Raw genomic sequence first — 23,476 nt, 5'->3', positions numbered from 1 at the left:
ACAAAACTGCATAAAAAGCTTGCATCATTATTAGCCTCCTGTTGACAGTTTTCCTCCAAATCAATCTGTTAATTGTCAGGACTCCAGTTTTGTAAGATCTCATATATTGGTCCTCTTTATGTAAAGAATCTTCACTCCATGAAAACTTTTCTTACTGTATCAATCCATTTAGATCGTTGTCTTCCTATGGGTCTTTTAGTGTCATCCCAAAAAACCTTCCCTCTTCCGTTCTGTTAAAGTAACCATGCCAACTTAAGTTAACTCTGCTCACACATTCCTGAGGGCAAACAATATCAAATTCTTTTCTAATATCCTCAATTTTTAATGATTCTACTGCTGTACCAGTCAATGTGTGAATCACGTTAAAAGGGGTACTTATGGGTCAAATTCTCACTTCCTTGTAGTGCATTCCATTAATAGATATCTGCCTAAGATACTGAATGAATGACGATGTGCTGCCAATCTGAAATTTAGCCTACTGAATTGCATTCTTATTGGCTTAAATCAAAACATGACCGTATAACATTCAACCAGTAGAATTCACAAGCAGCTAAATGTAAAACTTTAAAATACAAATTTTTATGACTCAAACACAGATTGATAAGAAATAACTATTTATTAACTTAAAAGCTAATATTTCGCTGGTATTATATCCAGCATCTTCAGAGCACACAAACAAAGTTTGTTACAACAGCGAGACAACCACAATCCAGTGTAATAGTGGGACTAGCATAAGCAATTGCAGCATGCAACACAAAACTAAAGTCCTAATTAGGTGCCAGCTAAGTTAAAAAAAAAAAAAAAAAAAAAAAAAAAAAGTAGTCTGAAGTTTTTAAAAATACTAGTCCAAAGTTTTGGAAAAAAAAAAAAAAATTAATTTGGTCTTAGGATGACTGTCTCCCAAATCTTTGGTAGATTTATACAGCCATACTTGTTGAGGTTTGGAGTAACACACTCCAAACCTCAACAAGTATGGCTGTATAAATCTACCAAAGATTTGAGAGAGTCATCCTAAGACCAAATTAAATTTTTTTTTTTTTTTTCAAAACTTTGGACTACTAATTGGACTTGTATTTTTAAAAACTTCAGACTACCGTTTTCTCTTTTTTTTAATGCTTAGATGCCGCCTAATTAGGACTTTAGTCTTGTGTTGAACGCTGCAATTACTTATACTAGTCCCACTGTTACACTGGATTATGGTTGTCTCGCTGTTGTAACAAACTTTGTTTGTGCACTCTGAAGATGCTGGATATAATACCAGTGAAATATTAGCTTTTAAGTTAATAGTTATTAATAAATTTTCTTATCAATCTGTGTTTGCATCAATACTGTTAAAATCCAATTCAACATGTGTGACGAACACATGAGCCTTTCCACACGGTTATATTATGACATTCTCCCAAATATTATATTATGACAATATTAAAATTAAAACTTCGCAAGAAAATACACAGTATGACCATAACATTTCTATGATAATACAATAAATAAAATGTAAATGGATATAGCTTTAAAAAAAAAATAAAAGCAACTTTATATTGAAATTAAGATCACTTTGCGCAAAATGAAATATCATTCAGAAGATTGAAAATCACTTATAACCACAACTATGAGGGTATTGATCAATCAAATTAAGAAGTTAATGATAATATGAACTCATGTTTCTATTAATATTAACCATGCTACCGGCCAAGACGTCTATAGACGTTCACGTTATAATGGATGCGAAGTGCTTATTAAAATTATAATACCATTGTTACAACAATGAAATATATGATGGATACGAAGCGTATGCGGATGCGTATTTGATCCATAACGGCCGGTAAGGTGGTTAAGAGAATTAAAATGAAGCTAAAACCTAATTAAATATTCGAAATATATTATACCCTAATATTAAAAGGCAGAAACTGTGGTATGGTTTCAAACTCACTGCATGCTTAACTCCAACATAAACAAAACAATGTGAAAAATAAAAAGAAATTTTATATACATATATAAAATATTTATATTAACAACTTCATTATTTGTTAGTTTGTTATATTATTACTCTCAAATAAATAATAACTACTATCCTAATCAATTACTTAAAAAATGTTGTGTATGGAGAGCAGATTTTGTCAGCTGGTAAACAGCTGCAGGCTACAAAAAATTTTTTCCAGAAAATTGTTTCTTATAAAAATAAATTCATTAATGCCTTTTATTCCCCTAATAAGGAGTAGAAGCCCTATATAACTTTTTGGAGACTGAGGGGACAATTCAATCTCCATGAGTAACCAATCAGCAACAGCTGTATAATAAAATTGAGTTTAATCCTTTATCCAAGTGTGAGCAAACACAGTTTGCACCTGAAAGTATCTTCAGGACTGGGGTAAGGTGGTACAATACCAGGGCAACTCGTTGCAAAAAACTTTCAACAGCAACAGCTGCTTCAAGGCTTATCACTAATTATAAGCAGCATCCAGTGAAGATAGCAGACAAGTGCTGCCATCTTGTGGTCCTTAACCCTACCACAACACATTTGTTTGAAATAGTGTGGATTCAGCTGTCGATTTTCTAAGTTTACATGATAAAAAAAAACTCATTCCAAGAGGGGAAAAAAAAACAACCTACTTGCCCATACCAGAGATTGACCAACTTAGGAGCTGTTTCTAGTCAGCAACTAGATTCAAACTGAGAACAGCTATCTTCAGGTAGCCTAGCACTGTGGATGCAAATGCTACTTCCACAGGGCTACCAGGCCTTGAATATTTTTATTCAATAAAAAAAAACTTTCTAAGCAAAATCTTTTTACCTAAGAAGACACAAATGCAATGCCACTAATTTTTAGTGGAACCTGTGGCATAGTAATTAAATAATAAAGTAACACGTAACAACCACAGTGATATCTTTAATTAGTAAAAGGATAGATATTTCGTACTAAAATTAAGAGTACATCTTCAGTGTCTGTAACAGATTCATATGCAGATTCATATTTGAATCTGCATCTATGGAGCAGAACTGCTTTATCCCACTGGACACTATGAATAGAGTCAATACTGTGCTGTGCCAGACCAGACTTCAGAGGTTTGTTATAATCAATATAATGGTGATGTTCTTTTATTCTTTTTTCCAAAGAACGACCAATTTGTCCAAAATAAGAGACATCGCATTCGCAAGGTATTTGGTAAACGCCAGCCAAAGATAGAGAAGACAGTTTATCCTTTGTAGAAAGTAATAAAGAAGAAATTTTGTTGATAGGAATATATGCTGAAATCAATTGATACTTTTTCAGAATTCTACCTGTAGGTTCTGAGATTCCTGGAATGTACGGAATAGGAACTCTGCAGACTGTTGAAGAAACTGTAGGTGTTGGAACATAACAGTCAAGTATCTGTTGGATTGGAGTTGTAATCATTTGATTTCATTAACTTTTTTAATGAAGGAAAGTTCTTGTTGTAAGATTACTGGGGTATAGCAAACTTTATGTGCTCTATGAATTAGAGATTTAAGAATGCCAAATTTTTGATACGTGGATTTTCGAAAGACGCTTGTAGATAAGGTACCAGAAGACGTTCTAGTAAGGAGGATGTCCAAAAATGATAAAGTAACAGAGTTTTCTTTTTCCATAGTGAATTGGATGCATGGGTGAAGGTTATTTATCCGTTGGAGAAAAGTGGAAAGTTCATCTTCAGTGTGTGGCCAAACAGCAAAAACATCATCGACGTAACAGTACCACAGAGATGGTTGAGGATGAATGGATGAGAACATAGTATCTTCAAATGTTTCAAATGGTGGTTTGCCAAAGGTGGAGATAGATGGCAGTACCTTAAATTTGTTTGTAGATTTTGTTTTTCCAACTGAAATAACCTGAGTGAATGACATATTCAAATATCCTTGTGATATCTGGAGGGTAATCTTCATATAAAGAATTGACTGTGTCGGTTAATGGGATATTGGTGAACAGAGAAATGATGTCAAAACTGACTAATATTTCAGAATCTGTAATTTTAATATCCTTGATTTTTTCAAGAAAATCTGTTGAGTTTTTTTATAGAGGATCTGGAATGACCAGTGAGAGCACTTAAGGAACATGATAATACTTTTGCAATCCGATAAGTTGGAAAATCAATGCAATTTACGATCGGTTGTACAGGACAGCCTTCTTTATGGATTTTTGGGAGTCTATAAAGACGAGGAGTTCTTCCAAAGTAGGTGCGTATTTTATCCACATAGTTAGGATCCCAACTTATAACCTCATCAAGTAATTTATTTAGTTGTTTAATTTGTGAATTAGTAGGATTACGCGTAATCTCTTGGTAGGTCGTAATGTCTTCTAATAGGCTGGATAATACTTTTGTCTCATAGTCTTATTCATGATTACAATAGCTTTTCCTTTATCGGCCTTAGAAATGAATATTGTCTTATCTTTTCTTAAAGAAGTGAGACCTTTAATTTCAGCATTTGATAAATTGCTTTTTGATAGCAATTTACCTCCATGCTAAATAGATTGTGTTCTATATTATGTAAATCTTATGAAAAAATACAACTCTTTATATAACAAGCATAAGAAAAACCTTACCTATGACAGTACACCTACAAATAAATGGATTGTAAACATTTCCGATCGCCCATTATCTACTGCTGAAACCAGTGCTTTAGCAAAGGGCCTTTTGCTAAAGCACTGGTTTAAATTTTGCTGTTATTCCTTCACGCAATCCTTATATTGATTTCTTACATAATATAGAACGCAATCTATCCAGGACTTCCTAGCAACGATGCCAACAAACTACGTTTTGAAGTTGTGACTTCGTTATTCAAAAGCAAATTACCTCCATGCAATTTATCAAATGCTGAAATTAAAGGTCTAACTTCTTGAAGAAAAGATAATACAATATCCATTTCTAAGGCCAATAAAGGAAAAGCTATTGTAATCATGAATAAGACTGAGTATGAGATAAAAGTATCCAGCCTATCAGAAGACACCACGATCTACCAAGAGATCACGCGTAATCCTACTAATTCACAAATTAAACAATTAAATAAACTACTAATTCACAAATTAAACAACTAAATAAATTACTTGATGAGGTTATAAGTTAGGATCAAAACTATGTGGATAAAATAAGCACCTACTTTGGAAGAACTTCTCGTCTTTATGGACTCCCAAAAATCCATAAAGAAGACTGTCCTGTACGACCTATCATAAATTGCATTGATTCTCCTACTTATCAGATTGCAAAAGTATTATCACGTTCCTTAAGTGCTCTCACTGGTCATTCCAGATCCTCTATAAAAAAACTCAACAGATTTTCTTGAAAAAATCAGGGATATTAAAATTACAGATTCTGAAATATTAGTCAGTTTTGACATCATTTCTCTGTTCACCAATATCCCATTAACCAACAGTCATTTCTTTATATGAAGATTACCCTCCAGATATCACAAGGATATTTGAATATGTCATCCACTTAGGTTATTTCAGTTGGAAAAACAAAATCTACAAACAAATTGAAGGTACTGCCATGGGCAGCCCTCTATCTCCACCTTTAGCAAACCACCATTTGAAACAATTTGAAGATACTATGTTCTCATCCATTCATCCTCAACCATCTCTGTGGTACTGTTACGTCGATGATGTTTTTGCTGTTTGGCCACACGCTGAAGATGAACTTTCCACTTTTCTACAATGGATAAATAACCTTCACCCATGCATCCAATTCACTACTTTACCATTTTTGGACATCCTCCTTACTAGAACGTCTTCTGGTACCTTATCTACAAGCGTCTTTCGAAAACCCACATTTATTAGCAGATACATTCACAAAAAGTCTGGCACCACATGTCTCAAAAATTTGGCATTCTTAAATCTCTAATTCATAGAGCACATTAAAGTTTGCTCTTCGCCAAAATCTTACAACAAGAACTTTCCATCATTAAAAAGTTAATGGAATCAAATGATTACAACTCCAATCCAATAGATACTTGACTCATGTTCCAACACCTACAGTTTCTTCAACAGTCCACAGAGTTCCTATTCCGTACATTCCAGTTATCTCAGAACCTATAGGTAAAATTCTGAAAAGTATCAATTGATTCCAACATATATTCCTATCAACAAAATTTCTTCTTTATTACTTTCTACAAAGGATAAACTGTCTTCGCTATCTTTGGCTGGTGTTTACCAAATACCTTGCGAATGTGATGTCTTTTATTTTGGACAAACTGGCCGTTCTTTGGAAAAAAGAATAAAAGAACATCACTATTATATTGATTATAACAAACCTCTGAAGTCTGGTCTGGCCCAGCACAGTATTGACTCTATTCATAGTGTCCAGTGGGATAAAGCAGTTCTGCTCCATAGATGCAGATTCAAATATGAACGCTTATTCAAAGAAAGTTGTGAAACTATCTTACACTGACCTAATTTAAATAGAAATGACTGTATGTCTCTCTCTCTCAAAGATCTGGGAGACTATTATCTTATGTAAAAAACCATTTATCTTAATAGATTAAATTTGTTATTTCTATTATTTCCTAGCACGCGGTAACAATTGTATTTTAATAGGTGATCCACCAAACGTTTTGCTTGTATTCCATTCCTATTACTGTTACAGATACTGAAGATGTACTATTAATTTTAGTACGAAATATCTGTCCTTTTACTAAATAAAGATATCACTGTGGTTTTTACGTGCTGCTTTATATTATTTAATGCCACTAACTGCATTATGGAATTGCTATTAACTTACTGGGACATATAAAAAAAATGGGCGAGATGCCTTAAGTGAGTTACATTTTTTGTATGGCAACTAGGGTTTTACATAATTAATGAAGCACTGTTTATAATATTTTATTTTTTAAATCGAGTCCACTTCAAAAGCAAGTCGAACTGCTATGTGGAATGTGATTAGCTCAGCAAGTATGAAAATCCATTTTTGCTAAAATGATTAGCTGCAAAATAACACGATTGTTATTTTGACTTCTGACATAGGAGTTACTTCTGACAGAAGTAACTCCTATCCTCTCAAAATTAAAGATTAAACAAATTAATTTGACAGTTTATAGGCAGGATATAATCTTTAAGAAGATTATATCCTTCTTGAAATATCACGTCAAGAGCTAAAAAGACAATTTTTCAGAGAACATAAGCTTCGGGTAAATAAACTGAAAAGTTAATTTGAATTTAAGAATTAAAAAGTTATCACTTTCCTTCAGATAAAACAAATTTGTCAGTAATCTCCTAGCAATATTCTGTTATAAAGGCTTGTTTTTGTAATTTTGATGCACTTTAAAAAAAAAATGAAAAATAAGGTGAATATACAAAAAAGTACACAATTTGTTTTGCATTATCAATTAAACTGAAGGAACATTTATTACTGAAGTAACAGTTCATGTTAGAAATTTAAAAGATAAAAGTTCATACGATAAAGAGCCAAGAGGCTATTTTTCCGGCGGCGTAAATTAAGTTAAAGGGGATAATAAATCCCTCTTTATTTTAAAACATTACTTTAAAATAATGAGGGATTTATTATCCCACTTAACTTAAGATAAAAGTTCACTTCAAAGAGCAAAAGCAATTCACCATTTTGACCTGTACATAAAATCATCATCAAAGAATGATGACCTTAATGTAGAGATGCATTTCTGAAATGCATCTGAAATTATTTCTTGCAATTCAAAAATAATTTCTTTTAATAAAAAAAAATTTCTTTTTTTTAATTGAAAAATAATTGTTAAAGGTCTTAATAATGATCAATTGCTTAACAGCAAAATAAACATATGCCATAAAGAAAATATTCATAATTGAGTAAACTATAAGAAATTCTATACCTTTATAAATTTTATCAAAGATTTTAAATATATTAAATATATTTAAATATTTAAACTTAAATATTAAATCTTATATTTCTAAAAATATACAATTTATTATAATGATAATTTTAGGACGATAATGACAAAGCTCAAGCAACAGATATATCAGCTATTCCAGTCAAACAAGAAAATAAATATTCTTGTCCTGAATGCATATTTACAATTACCAAGTAAATATCTTTTCAAACTCACTCAAAATAATTTTCCATATACGTAGCACACACATTAAAACTGGTGTTTTTGAACTTTATCAACCAAATTTTAAAATTATAGTTGACTAGTTTATCAGAATGTCTACATTTTTATCGTCAACAGCAATCTCAGAATTTTATTCATTTCTTTTCTTTGAAAGACACCAGTTCATAAATATGCAGTAGATTTGAATTAAGCAAACTGGTGTGTAACATAATACTAATTTAAAAAGTTTCAGTTCGCATTATTTCCTTTATCATTCCTCTAAGATACCATTATCAAATTAAATAAACTAATATTTTCTCTTGACTAATACATTTCAATATATTAAATATATTAGTTATGAATAGAAACTTGCAAATCTGGTGAAATAAGAACTTTGCTGGCCTAATTAAAACTAAAAAAAAGCCATAAACAATAAAACCTAAACCAAAGATAAATCTGTGAGACCTTGATATAAAAAAAGATAAACAAAAAAATAACCTTTGTTTCTGGTCTGGTGTTCCACGAGTAGGAGTTTTGTCTGTTGATTTTGCACGTTGTGAGCGGCCTCTACGCAGACGTCTGAATGATTCTCGCAATGATTTCTTAAATGATTTTCGACGGGACATAGAGCTATCCCCAGCAGCTGAGAGATCTTAAATAATAAAGTTTAAATACTGCAGTCGCACAGTGGAAAAAAAATTCCAATTTCATTAGAAAATAGTTTTAATAAAATAAAAAATAGAATAAAAATATAGCACAGAAAAAAGTTAATTTTCATCAGATGATGAAAGCCACACTGTCACTATAAATAGTAGTAAAGTATTAAACTTTTCTTAAAGGTGATTTAAGGAAATCACAATCGCAAATTTGAATTTGCAATTTTACGATTGCAAATTTGGATTTGCAAATCCATATGCAAATTTACTAGAACCATATGGGAATAGAAAATGTAAAAGATATATATAACTAAGAATGAACAATGAATGACAAAATCACGTAATCACAAGAAAGATATTTATTTAACCAAATATTTCGATCTGGAAATAGCAGACCATCGTCAGTGGTATTACAAGAACAGTTTAAAAAATACAAGCTAGAATATTAACAACAGATCGTTAAAATTAGAACACGCCGCGTGATGTTATATCACTAAGTATGAAACGGAATATTTTGAAATAGAAATATGATTGAATTTGCTATTAAAAAAAAATTAATGAGTAATCTTGATTAGACTTTCCCAGATTTTTGATATAGATATACAGTCATTACGATTCGGGTTGGGGCGATGGAGCAAGGCCTCCACGCTTTCCTTGAACAAACGTTTGAACCTATAACGGGATCTATGTAAGAGGCGAGTCCTGGACCAAAGGATGCTGTGGTCAGTTTCAATCCCGTTTTGAGCCAATCCAGACTTTTCAGGTTTGCTGTGAAGAATGGATGATTGATGTTCTTAGATTCTTTTTTCAAAAGAACGTCCAGTTTGTCCGAAATAAGAGAGATCACAGTTGCACGGAATTTGATAAACTCCAGGAAGAGATAAAGTTGAGCGTTTGTCTTTAGGAGAAGGAAAATGAGAAGACAATTTGTTAATAGGTGAATACGTAGTTGTTAAATCATATTTCTTTAAAATTCTTGCGATAGGTTCTGAAATACCGGAGATATAAGGAATAGGCACTCGACGTATTGAAACTTTGTTGTTTTGTGGAGGATTATAAGAATTGAGAAGACGTTGAGTACTTTTTTCAGAAAAGCCATCGAGTTTCATGTGTTGTTGGATAGCAGAAAATTCTTTCTGTAGATAATCAAAAGTAGAACAATTAGTTTTGGCTCTTCTGATGAGCATTTTATAATTCCTGTTTTTTGTCATGGATGATGGGCTGATTCTTTAAGAATATAACGACCTGTGAATGTTGGTTTCCTGTATACTGTAGTTGTAAGAATATTTGAAGGTGATCGGATGAGGAGAACGTCTAAAAAGGATAACTGGTTGTTTTCTTCTAATTCCATAGTAAACTTTATGCGATGATGCAAGGAATTAATACTGTTTAGAAAGGAAGGTAAAGCGTTTTTGCTGTGAGACCAAATAGTAAATATGTCATCTATATATCTTACCCAAAAAGATGGTTGAGGGAAAATAGATGCGAAGAGGACTTTTTCTAAATGTTCTAAATAAAAGTTGGCTAAAGCTGGAGAAAGAGGACTTCCCATGGCCGTTCCTTCTACTTGACTATAAAATTTGTTTTGACATACGAAATATCCAGAATGCATTACGAAATCTAATAGTTTTATAATATCTTGAGGAAAGATGTCAGCAAGTAATTTTAAAGTTTCCTTGAGAGGTACATTGGTATATAAAGATTCTATATCAAAACTAACCATAAGATCTGTAGGTTGTAATGAGACATTTTTTAATTTTTGAAAGAAATCTGAGGAGGGAAAATCTGAGGTAGTTATGGACTCAAATTACAAAAGAAAACTTTCTCTTTTGCTTCGAGATCGCTCCACATATCAAGAAATTGATTATAATCCAACCAACAGACAACTAAAGAAATTAAATTCTCTCCTTGATGAAGTCATCAGTTTGGATAAAGACACAATTGAAAAACTTAAAACTCATTTTGCAAGACCTCCTAGATTTTATGGCCTTCCAAAAATCCATAAGATTGACTATCCTCTTCGTTCAATAGTAGATTGTATTGATTCTCCTACTTACCGTGTAGCCAAATATCTAGCTAAATTATTGAAATCTTACATTGGCAACTCTAATTCTTTTTTAAAAAACTCCTCAGATTTCTTAGAAAAATTAAAAAATGTCTCATTACAACCTACAGATCTATTCAACAACAACCTATCGCAAGAATTTTAAAGAAATATGATTTAACAACTACGTATTCACCTATTAACAAACTGTCTTCTCATTTTCCTTCTCCTAAAGACAAACGCTCAACTTTATCTCTTCCTGGAGTTTATCAAATTCCGTGCAACTGTGATCTCTCTTATTTCGGACAAACTGGACGTTCTCTTGAAAAAAGAATCCAAGAATATCGATCATCCATTCTTCACAACAAATCTGAAAAGTCTGGATTGGCTCAACACGGGATTGAAATTGACCACAGCATCCTTTGGTCCAGGACTCGCCTCTTACATAGATCCCGTTATAGGTTCGAACGTTTGTTCATGGAAAGCATGGAGGCCTTGCTCCATCGCCCCAACCCGAATCGTAATGACTGTATATCTATATCAAAAATCTGAGAAAGTCTAATCAAGATTACTCATTAATTAATTTTTTTTTTTAATAGCAAATTCAATCATGTTTCTACTTCAAAATATTCCGTTTCATACTTAGTGATATAACATCACGCGGCATGTTCTAATTTTAACGATCTATTGTTAGTATTCTAGCTTGTATTTTTTAAACTGTTCTTGTAATACCACTGATGATGGTCTGCTATTTCCAGACCGAAATATTTGGTTAAATAAATATCTTTCTTGTGATTACATCATTCAGTCTTATGTCGCAAGTATCCTTGAAACAACAAGAATGAACAGTGTCTGTATATGCATTTGTAGCTTAGTATAGGAAGGAGCAAATTCAATAAGATTATTGACACAAGCGTAAAGCATAGCATGCAAAACATTATTTCTAGGAAATTTCTTGTTAATCCTTTTTAGTTTTTGGAAACATGATAAAAATAAGAAATTGCAGATCTTAGTGCATTATCTACATTCTGAAATCACTGATATAGCAATTTCATTCAACAAAATAGTAAAATATTAGAGTCATATTAGATAAATTTGAATTTCTTTGGTTAAAAAATGCTGACTACTAAAAATAATCAAGTAAGAAAGCACAGTAACGGTGACTTCTGATTTTTGTTCATAATGTTTTATTATGATAAGCATGTTATTTTCAATCACAAAACTAATGTAATAAAAATAAGTAACACTGGATTTATTGGTCATAAAAATTTAATATTACTAGTTTTGCCAAGTGAAGTAGTGGCTTCATCTGGGTTTGGATGAACATACAAATATAAATAAACAAGCGTTGATTATGAATCAATACATTACTAAAAAACTGTTCCTACGCATTTGGTATTTTTTTAGTAACGTAATCAATGTTTATTGTTTATTTATATTTTTATGTTCGTTCAAACCCAGAACATTAGTTTCATGTGGCAAAACTAGTAGGTGACTAGTAGTATTATATGTTTACAACCAATAAACCCAGTGTTAGTTATTCTTATTACAAGGTTTTATTGTATTTGAGGCTACTGAATCTATAGCCCTTAGAGCCATAAAAATGAAAAAATTAAAATTAAAAACAAATAAAAAGCACATAATGTTAAATGAATGCCTGTTTTCTCTAAATGCATTTGAAGATCGTAGTATAAATATAAAATAGTCTTGCTATGCATACATAAATATCTTTACTTGATGCATAACTAACCAATTCAATTAATATTTTCAACTGTTTAAGCATGTCAATTAAGGTTTTCAGTTACTTGACATATTTGTGATACAGGTGCATGCTAGCACAGTGTGCAATATGTGCAATGCACACAGGCACCAGGATAGTAAAGGCGCCAAAGATTTCAGGCGAGGAGAAAATTCTTTTAAAAAAATATTATTCATTAATTATATCAAAATAAATTACTTTTTTTTTATTTTAATTATATTTTATAGATTTTAAATCATTTGAACAATTAAAAAAATGGACAGAATTAATTACATCCTTAAAAAATACAACTTGTATTGATCATTTGCAACAAAGAGTTTTAGATAATGAAAGGAAACGTTGGTATGAAGTTATAAAAAGAATAATTTTTGTATTACAGTTTTTAGGCAAACAAAATCTAGCTCTTCATGGTAAAAGTAATAAACTTTACGATCGCAACAATGGCAATTTTTTAAAATGCATTGAGATGTTAGAAAAGTTTGATCCTTTTCACACCGTCTTCACCAAATCTTTGCACAACTTCCATCCCTGAGAGTTGTGTAAAGGCTTGATGTGATGATTTGAAGTTTGCATTCTTTTAACTTCTCTTCATTATTGACATTCCAGGATCATCACATTGTCTTAGTTATTCGTCTCTAGACTCTTGTTTCCACATTATAACGAACACTGGATGATCAGAATACAATAGCCCTTTCATAGAAGAAATGTGATGTGCAGTCTTTACAACACAATGGGCCTTCTAAACTTCAGTTCATAGTCAATCATTGCCCTTACTCTAGATGTTGAATGTCATCCACTTCCAGAAGCACTATTCCACCAATGCAGTACACAGCCTTATATCTCTGCACCCCAAAGTACAATGCCTTGCACTTAGCAATATCAATACAACCTCACTCATTTGTCCATGCAAAGTCCATTCAAATAATCCTGAAGCTTAAATTGGCAATACTCCTCATTATTCTGCCCAACTTTGCATCATCAGAAAACTAAAGCTCATCAGTCAACCCACATGAAATATCATTAACAAATAAGATAAACACCACTGGCTCAAGAACAGATCTCTGGACACACCACTGATTACCCCCTCCCATTTTTTTTTGTAACACTACTCTTCAATACACAACTTGATATATCATTCAGAGAGCCAATCCATCTAACCAATTTATTATCCACTCCTATCTCCTGCGGCTTGTAAACCACCATGTAAACCCTCTTCCTTCTTTCTATATATGACCTCCTACTCAAAGTTTTGTAGATGATAGCACACTGCACTTCTTTCATTTGATAAACCTTACTCTACACACCTCACCTCAATCAGCACTGCCCTTAATTCTGATCTCCAAATCATCCTCCAATGGGGTTCAGATAGCCCCATCAATTTCAGTGCTAATAAAACTTAGTTCTGTCATATTTCTCACAAAAAAGAACAATTTTCTCTCGGTATTATTTTTGGCAATACTAAAATTTCCAAAAAGATGAGATTTCTCCTCTTGGAATCACCCTGACATCAAGCCTCTCCTGGTTACAGTCACTGCAACCTCAGCTTCTAAAAAAACCAGGATTTCTCTTTCGCTCAAGATGTTACTTCACCTCTGAACAGCTGCATGCCTTATACAAATCACAAATCTGCCCAGCTATCAAATACTGCTCTTACATTTGGGGCCCTTAAGAGCTCCCTAAAAATACTTCATTCACTGCGTGACCCTCTCCTGAGAAGAGTTATCAATCAGACTGATTAATAACTCATCTCTTATAACTCACTCTGCTCACTTTCACACAGCCATCTGGTTTCTACAATATGCGTATTCTATAAATATTTCCATAGCAAATGTTCATCTGAAATAGCATCAATAATTCCCCCACTCAGTATTAAGTCTATTGGAACACATGCAGCTGTGCCCAAGATCCCTTCACAGACATCTTGAAACCCACAGAACATTTCTTTTCCTCCTCCTCCATCCCTGCTACTGCTGTATTGTGGAACAGTCTTCCCTCCGATGTGTTTCCCAAGGAATAACAATATACAGGCTTTCAAATCAAATGTAAACATGTTTCTCCTTTCCCAACCCACTATCCATACATAGTACTAACATACTATAGATTGATTAACTAACCTCTCATGTATGGGCTCAACATTAAAAAAAAATAATAATAAATAAATAAATAAATAATAATATAAAAAAAACATGAGGTAATCTACCAAATGCCACAAAGTCCAAGAATATCACTGTGTGAATTTCCCCTTATCCAAAACATTCATCACCTTTTCATAATATGTAAGTAGATTGTTAAAACAAGACCATAGCACACTTGAGTTGTTATCTGGAAGAGTTGCTGGGATAAAATAGAATTTGAGTGTGTATCTTTAAAGTGACTTCAATAAGGCTAGCTTGAGCTGATGAAAAATTGGTGTGAAAATAACTAATTTGTTTAGTAAATTATTTTAATTCTGGTCCCACATAGTTTTGTCTCAGAAACTTCAACATGAATCAAATTTTCAGTATGTTGTTCAATATGATAGACTAAAATTGTTGATAAGCAATGGAATCTTCATTATGCTGATTTATCATAATGCCATTTATATCCTTTGGGGAATAAATATTACTTTAATAAGCTATTTTTTCAACTATTTTTCATCTATTTAAGACCCATCAGCATTCAGGCAGAAATTCATATCCAGACATTTCTCCAAAAATTTATATTGAAAAGTTTTACCAGAAATGAAGCAATTTTTGTATAATAATGCTATTACATGTTTAGAAACATTAGTTTCATAAAAAAAAACTTTTGTTTGCATTAATCTGATTCATAAATATAGAAATTTTATCAATTTCAGCTAAACTTATATCACACTGTGGTCCTATATATTGGATCACTCAAAAGTGAGTCAAGTAAGTACTGAAGATGCAAGGGATTGGCTGCATTTAATGGGGAGGGGGAGGGAAGGCTGAAGAGTTCTGATAAACACCTAGAACAAAAATTATATTAAAGCAACTGATAACCACAAGAAAGATCATATCTTAAACTCTTTAACCCCTGCCCCATGTTTCATCAAATTGATAATTTGTTCTTTTTCTTTTAGGATATATAAGAAGACATGTCAGAGGTTTTGAAGAAATTCAAAGACAGAAGTGTGGGCTGTCATCAAGTTCTTCATGCTACAAGAAAAGTCCACAACTGAGATTCACCAAACTTTGTGTGAGACTTTAGGAGATTGTGTTAAAGCATATCCAAAAATTGCTAGATGGGAGTCCAAGTTTTAAAACTGGGCATCCTAAGACATCAGATGATGCTCTTAGGTCAGGAAGACCTTCCACAGTGATCCCATCTGAAAACATCAATGCAATGCATGCTATGATGATATATGAATACCAGCCCAAAACATTGCAAAGACTGTCTGTGGATATCCAGAGAATGAGTTGGGGTCATTATCTACCAACATCTGGACTGCAGAAACTCTCAGCAAAGTGCATCCCCAAAAGTGGTATCATCTCAAGGATTTCTGGGTCATTTTGAGAAATTAGATGCAATTTTTTTGACTCATATTGTGCCTGTTGATGAAACATGGCTTCATCACTATGGATCAAACAACAGTTAATGGAGTGGAGACACAAAGGTTCTCAACAGCCAAAGAAGTTCCAAACCCAAAATTCAGCAGGGAAGTTCTTGCCAGTCTTTTGGGATATGGATAGTAGTGTAATCCTCATCAAGTACTTCAAAACAGTGAAACTGCTACAGCAGCAGTTTATTCTACAGCTCTGAAGGAACTAAAGGAAAAAGCCATGGGAAACTGAGCAGGTGGATTGCTTTTGCAGGACAAAACACCTGCTCATGAAACCCAACAGATACACAACTTGGGCTTTCAATGTCTGCCTCACCCACCCTATTCTCCAGACCTGGCTGTTCCCAAGAAAATTAACCAGAGCTGTAGTGGGGGTGCTTAAGGTTCAAAGATGTACAACTGAGAGGAGACCTCCACATAGCCTTTAAAGGAATGCGGAGAACCGACTAGGATTTCTCACCTAATGTCAAATCCTCACCTTCTCATAGTGCACCCTGTTAGGTATCTACCTGGATACAGAACGAACGAGGATGGGCTGGCAATTTGGGATTTAGCCGACCAAATTATATTCTTATTGGCTTAAACCAAAATATAGAATAATGGCACAACATGACAGAATTTCATGCTAGCTGGGGTGTCGCCCAGTTAAACAAGGCCCCCTGTTGTTTTCGCCAGGGAACCACGGCAAACAGCTAAAAGTCAGCTACTGGAACTAATCTGAAAACACACCCCAACTTAATATCACCAGAGTTAAAGATCGGTACTATCAACATAAGAAGCCTAAATGGCAAAGAAATCGAGCTAGCTGAGCAATTAGATAAGTACCAGATCGACATAATAGGGGTGACAAACAAAAAGGACAAAAACTGGTGAGATCTTTCTGAGCAATAAATACAAAATGTTATATTCAGGCAATGACAATCAAGGAAAAGAAAGAGTAGCCATAGTATTCAACACTAAATTTGACACTAATATTCTTGAATGGCAGGCAGTCTCAAGTAGAGTGATGTGGGCAAATATCAGAATGGAGAACTGGACAATGAGACTTATTTGTGCCTATGGTCCCACAGAAGGTTCTACTAAGGTAGAAGTGGAGGAATTTTTTGAGGCTTTAGAGAAAGCAACTGATACAATGAAAAAGGAAAAGCATAGCCAGTGAAAGAATAGCAGAGTAAGAAATGATTGTCAGACATAGAAAAATATTAATAATAATGGCCAATACCTGTTGGATTTCTGCTCAGGACATGGACTGGTTATTACTAACACCATGTTACAGGATAAAAATGTGCACAAATTCACATGAAGAAAAGAGGCAAGGAATAAGAAAAGTCTCATTGACTATGTTATTGTTGATAGTGATGTTTTCTCCCTGGTGAAGGACACCAGTGTACAGAGGATTTGAAATTGGGAGTGATCACTATTTAGTCTTAAGCAGGATAAAATTGAATTTCATTTTGAAAAGAAGAAGTGTAAGAAAGTTTTAAATAGCTGAACAGCTCTCAGATGTGAACTGTAGACAAAAATACACAAACATGATTGAAGAAAAAAATGAAAGAGTTTGAGAACAGGAACCAAACTTTGGAGATTCAGAACTCCATGGTGGACAAAGAAAATTAAATAGGCAGTGAAAGAAAAGAAGAAAGCATATCAAAAGTTCCTGGCAAATAAGTCAGCTTGTGATCTTAGAGAATACAGACACAAATGTAAGAAAGCTAAACACTCTGTAAAACTAGCTAAACAAAAGTCATGGGAGGACTTTGGCAAGAACATAGAAAATAAATATAAAGAAGGTGGCAAGATATTCTGGAGGTTGTTGAAGAAGCTCAGAAATGGAGAAAGAGTGCCATAAAAGGAACTAGAGATGATAAAGATGATATGAAAAATGGAGAAAAAGATATCCTTGAAGTATGGAGTAATTACTTCAAAAAATTGCTAAATGAAAAAATGGAGAAAACGTGTTTCTTACCACTGTGCTGTCACTGAAACAATCAGTGACAGCACAGTGGTAAGAAACACTGACCAGGCATACAGTCAGGAATACATATCCATACTTAAAGTAGAAAAAGCCATTGTAAGCCTGAAATGTGGACAGGCAGGAGTCGATGATATTCAACCAGAAATGCTGAAGTATGGAAGTATAAAAGGTTTACAATGGCTGCACTGCATAATTCAGAAAGCCTAGACAGAGGGACAAATTCCCGATGATTAGAGTAGAGCTCTCATAGTGCCCATATATAAAAATGGAAATAAAACTGAATGCAAGAAATACAGAGGCATTTCCCTACTGAGTGTTCCTGCGTAAGATTTATGCAAATACTATTATTGTTATTATTGTTCCGGGCAACTCCAAGGAGTCGACAGACTCATCGAGGGTGACCCTAACATCATGTCAAGAACAACTATTCGGCATTCACACAGTATCTATCATACCTTGCCTTGAACTCATTCACGGTCGTAGCACCCACAACAGACTCTGGAAGCTTATTCCACTCATTCACTACTCTCCAAGTAAAAAACCTAGCTCTAACACCATTGTCAACCACGCTCTTGCCCAGCTTCCATTCATGGCCCCTAGTCCTCCCACCACCAGTCATATTTTCAAATATCTTCTGGATCAATCTTATAGAAAACTTTAGTAATTTGAATGTTTCAATCATATCATCCCTCCTTCACCTATCGACCAATTTCTGCAACCCACAAATCTTCAACCTATTCTCATAAGGTTCATTCCACAGACCTATTGTTATTGTTATTATTGTTCTGGGCAACTCCAAGGAGTCGACAGACTCATCGAGGGTGACCCTAACATCATGTCAAGAACACCTTGACAATTCCACAGACCTGCTATCATCTTGGTCACTCGTCTCTGGATCCTCTCCACTTCCTCCCCATCACGAAGAAACCCTGGTGCCCATAACTGGGCACAGTAGTCCAGATGGGGTCTTATCAAGGCTCGATACAGAGGAACAACAACTTGTTTGTCTCTGCATGTAAAAGTATTTTTCAGAAGCTAAGTGATTTGGTGAGCTGTTTTAGTCACTTTTGCAATGCGCCCCCTAAACTTCAATTCCCTATCCACCAACACTCCCAAATCCCTGGCCTCATCAATCTCCTGGATTACAGTTCCACCAATGCGATATACTGCTGCTATTCTTTTCACCCCCCAAAGTGCATAATAACCTTACACTTTGGCACATTAAATTGACATCCATTTTTCCTAGCCCAGTCCTCCAAACTATCCAAATCATCCTGTAAAATTTTTGACATCCTGTGCACTCATAATTGCTCTACCCAACTTTGCATCATCAGCAAATAAGTGAGCACTTCCTCTCAAATCCTTTCCTATATCATTGATGAACAAATTGAAAAGCAGTGGTCCAAGAACAGAGTCCTGTGGCACTCCACTAGTCACAAGCCGTCTTTTAGACTCCACTCCTGAATAAACCACTCTCTGGTATCTCTCCTTCAACCACCCTCCTATCCATCTCACCAACCCTATATCTATCCCCATCTGCTCCGGTTTACTGATTAGGGTTCTATGTGGTATCCTATCAAAAGCATTGGCAAGGTCCAGTGGTATTACTGTAAACCCATTACCCCTATTCAGTTCAGCCGTCACTGTGTTATAAAACATGAGCAGGTTACTGAGGCATGATCTACCCTTCACAAAACCATGTTGTACCCCATACAATATCCCATTTTCCTCTATCCAATCCTATATTCTTTTCTTGCCTAATTTCTCTAAGAGCTTGACAATGATTCCTGATATGCTAATCAATCGGTAATTTACAACAGCAGTCTTGGAACCACCTTTATGCAGTGGAACTATTTTCCCCTCTTTTCACCCCCTCGGGACTAACCCAGACCCGAGATTCAAATTAAACAAAATGGTCAAGGGTACTGACAATTCTTTAGCTGCTTCTTGTACAACACGAGCTGGTATACCATCCAATCCCACAGATGTATTGACATTGAGGTTATGCAATAGACCACTCACCTCCACTTCATCCACCACAATGTACCAGTGTAATCTACTGGTACATTTGTTTCTGCAATTTCTGCACCTGGATGATATATTCTTGCAAAGCGCGCACTCAGTAACTCAACTATATCAACTGATTCAGTTACCTCCCTACCATCGGCATTCTTTAAAATCATTCTGCCATGTACATTTTTCCTTTTACTTGCTACATATCTAAAACTGTTTAGGATTCTCTTTAGCCTGCATGGCCAATGTTCTTTCGTAATCCTTTTTTGCTTTTCTTACCACACTCGTTACCCTTCTGGCCTGCACTTTATACCGTTCGTGTGCCTGCCGGTCACCTTTCTCCTTAAATTCCCTCCATAGTTGTTTCTTTTTTTGCAGCTCAAGCTTAATGGTGTTATTCATCCATTTAACCCCTACTTGATTTATTATTCGGACTCTAGGTATACAGTCAGCCACTGCTTCTTAACTACCTCCCATGCACTATCGACTTCTAGTCCTTGCAGTTGTACATGCCATGGCACTGAACCAATCAACCTCCTAAGCTTGTCATACTTTACAGCCCGATAATTCCACACGTACCGTCTTAATTGAAAATTCCACACCTTTAGCCACCTCCCAAGTCAAGATCCTATGATCACTCTCACTGATTGGTGGCAATGTGGTCATATTTGTTACAGCCAAATCCTCAGATGTAATTACTAGGCAGGCACTCTCTGACCCCTAGTATTTTCCATTACATGCTGTCGCAGATAGTTATCCCTTAATAACCACATAAAATTCAATTCCTTCCTCCCGCGTGTCCTCTCCTCACTCCAATCAATGCGACCATAGTTGAAATCTCCCATAATAATCACCCTCCTTCCACTCATTTCTTCTATTTGCTTGTGCATACTGTCACCACCATCTTTTCCATCACCTGGTCTATAGCAGCAGCCAATTGTATATTTAGTTCTGCTAGCCACAATCTCACACCAAATGGCCTCAAATGTGCTCTTTTCTCTATCCTGCAATTCAACTTCTATTCTCCTTGGCTGCAGGCTCATTAGCTATCATCAACAATACTCCTCCCCCCCACCCCCCCATTTTATTCTCCCTGTCATTCCTGAACACACTATACCCATCACATTCAATCCCACTAGCTATATCATCTACAGTCAGCCATGTTTCACTAATACCAATAACCTGTGGTCTGGAAGTGCCAACCATGGCCAAAAACTCTTCCTTCTTGTTCCTAATACTCCTAGCATTAGTGTACATGAATTTAAGACTCCCATTAGCCCCAACCCTACCTTGATGCCTTATATTAACTATCCCACTCTGATTTGTTGTCCATATTTGCTCGGGCATATCATATTCATTCTTACATTCAACTGCCTCCCTAAGGACTGTATATCAATTCCCCCCCCCCCTTAATAAATTTAGTTTCCCTGAATTTACACAACCACCACATTCAGCAACACTTTCTCAAGTCTTCTTACACCGTAACCATTCAAATGCAAGCCATCCATCTTATATAGATCCTTTCGCCCATCAAACTCACTCCACACGTCCACAAATTCCACACCACTCGTCATACATAACCCATGCATAAAGTCATTCGTAATTATGGCCCTCCTTTTAAACATTTCACTGTCATACCGTGACAAAAGACTAATCATTCTAACTCTCTCACTCTTTTCTTTTGCTACCTCAAACAATTCATTCAGGTCTTCTATCATTTCCATTTTGTCTCCTTTCAAATCATTCGTACCTGCCACAACAATCATTTCTTTCACCCTTTCCTTTTGCTCTCTAATAGACTCAGTTACATCCTTTATGGTCGCACCAGGTTGGTACGATTTTGTCAAATCCTCTACTATCACGCCTCGTACTAACGATTCTCCATACAGCACTCTATCCTTCATTTTGTTCATATTCCCACTCATACGTCTATTTTTCCTGTCATACTTTTTATTATTGGCTGGTTCATTCAGTCGACTTTTGCTCATACGCTCTAGCTGCTGTTTTGCCCTTTATATCGCACCATTCAACAACACGATCTCACTCATTGCGTCTATCTCATCTTTTTTATTCTCAGTAAAACCATTAATACTATCATTCACACTTTCTACATTCACACTCTCACAATTCTCTGGTACAACCTCGCCGTTTCTTGTCATATCCGTATTTTCTTCCTTCTGAAGTTTGAAAAAATATCGCACTCACGATCTGAAATACCCTTCAATTTCCCATTCTCCCTGCATATTCTACACACATTCACTCCTTTATTATCATCTAACCACACTCCGCAAAGCGTACATTTCGCAGCTAGTACACTGAATCATCTCTTTTATACTACCGTTCTTTGATAAAGATGGCGAACCATCATTACTGGCCGCCATTTTCCTTCGTACTGGAGCCATACTTACTTGCAACGTATTTTATCAAATTATAATACACCAAAAACACACAAAAAGATTCACTAAGAGACGCAAGGCAAACAAAACTACGCAATATTAAATAAATTTATCAACAATAACTGAAAATAATACTTATCTTATCCGGAGCTTTCACGAACACCACACACTACGAATCCCTCTAGCAGCGAGAGCCCCAATAAAATATGTTATAAAGACACACAAAATACTCTAAAAACACGAAAATTGTTCTATTATACTATAAAACCAATTTTCTAAGAAAACACGCACAAAAAACACCAAAAATCACCAATTTTACACGAGCGCTAAATTACACCGACCACTCACCATATAACCTCGAACCCAAGTATACTTGAGAAACAGTTGAGAAGAATTGTGGAAGAAAAGTTTGATGAAGAGCAAGCTGGATTCAAGCCAAATAGAGGTTGTCAGCATCAGATCTTCAATTTACGACAAATAGTTGAGAAATCATGGGAATATAACAAAGATCTGTATTTAAGTTTTGTAGATCTGGAAAAGTCATATGACAAGGTGCCAAGAGAGAGAAGCTATTCAATATGCTACAGTTATATGGTGTCAATGGGGCATTATATCAAGCAATACTTGGTCTTTATTTGATTTGTAAGTCAACAATTAGAATTGAAGGAAGTACAGGAAGATGGTTTAATGTTAAATCTGGTGTGAGACAAGGATGTACATTATCCCCTCTATTATTCATTATCTATATGGATCACATTATGAAGGAAAGATATTAAGCCTGATATCAAAATTGGAGATGTTAATGTCAGCTCTTTGCTTTATGCAAACGATATTATACTTCTAAATAAATCCGCTACAAGTCTGCAAGATTCCCTGACTGAATTGAATAACTGTTGTAATAGATATGGTATGAAGGTCAGCAATAACAAGACAAAGATAATGAAAATTATCTTTGTCTTGTATTGAATATGTCAACTATGTTGTGAATGGAAAATTTGTGGAACAAGTAAAATATTTCACCTACTTAGTCACGATTTTTAGTG

The 23,476-nt window shown here is 34.6% G+C and overlaps 1 protein-coding gene across 4 annotated transcripts in view; it reads right to left on the bottom strand.

The window, feature by feature from the left end:
• The window catches only part of l(2)gl (LLGL domain-containing protein l(2)gl), a 437,582-nt gene that overhangs the window by 143,829 nt on the left and 270,277 nt on the right, over positions 1-23,476 (bottom strand). For all 4 annotated transcript variants that reach the window (XM_090407678.1, XM_090407677.1, XM_090407680.1 and 1 more), the window contains exon 16: positions 8,527-8,680. In XM_090407678.1, coding sequence (XP_090263804.1) covers positions 8,527-8,680 — 154 coding nt within the window. The remainder of the gene's footprint in view (positions 1-8,526; positions 8,681-23,476) is intronic.

Source organism: Typopeltis vanoorti, chromosome 17 (genome assembly GCF_054136105.1).
Source record: "Typopeltis vanoorti isolate ZY-2024b chromosome 17, IOZ_Tvanoo_1.0, whole genome shotgun sequence".
NCBI classification, from domain to species: Eukaryota; Metazoa; Arthropoda; class Arachnida; order Uropygi; family Thelyphonidae; genus Typopeltis; species Typopeltis vanoorti.
The sequence above is the reverse complement of the archived record's forward strand: the minus strand, read 5'-3'. Positions and strand labels throughout refer to the sequence as shown.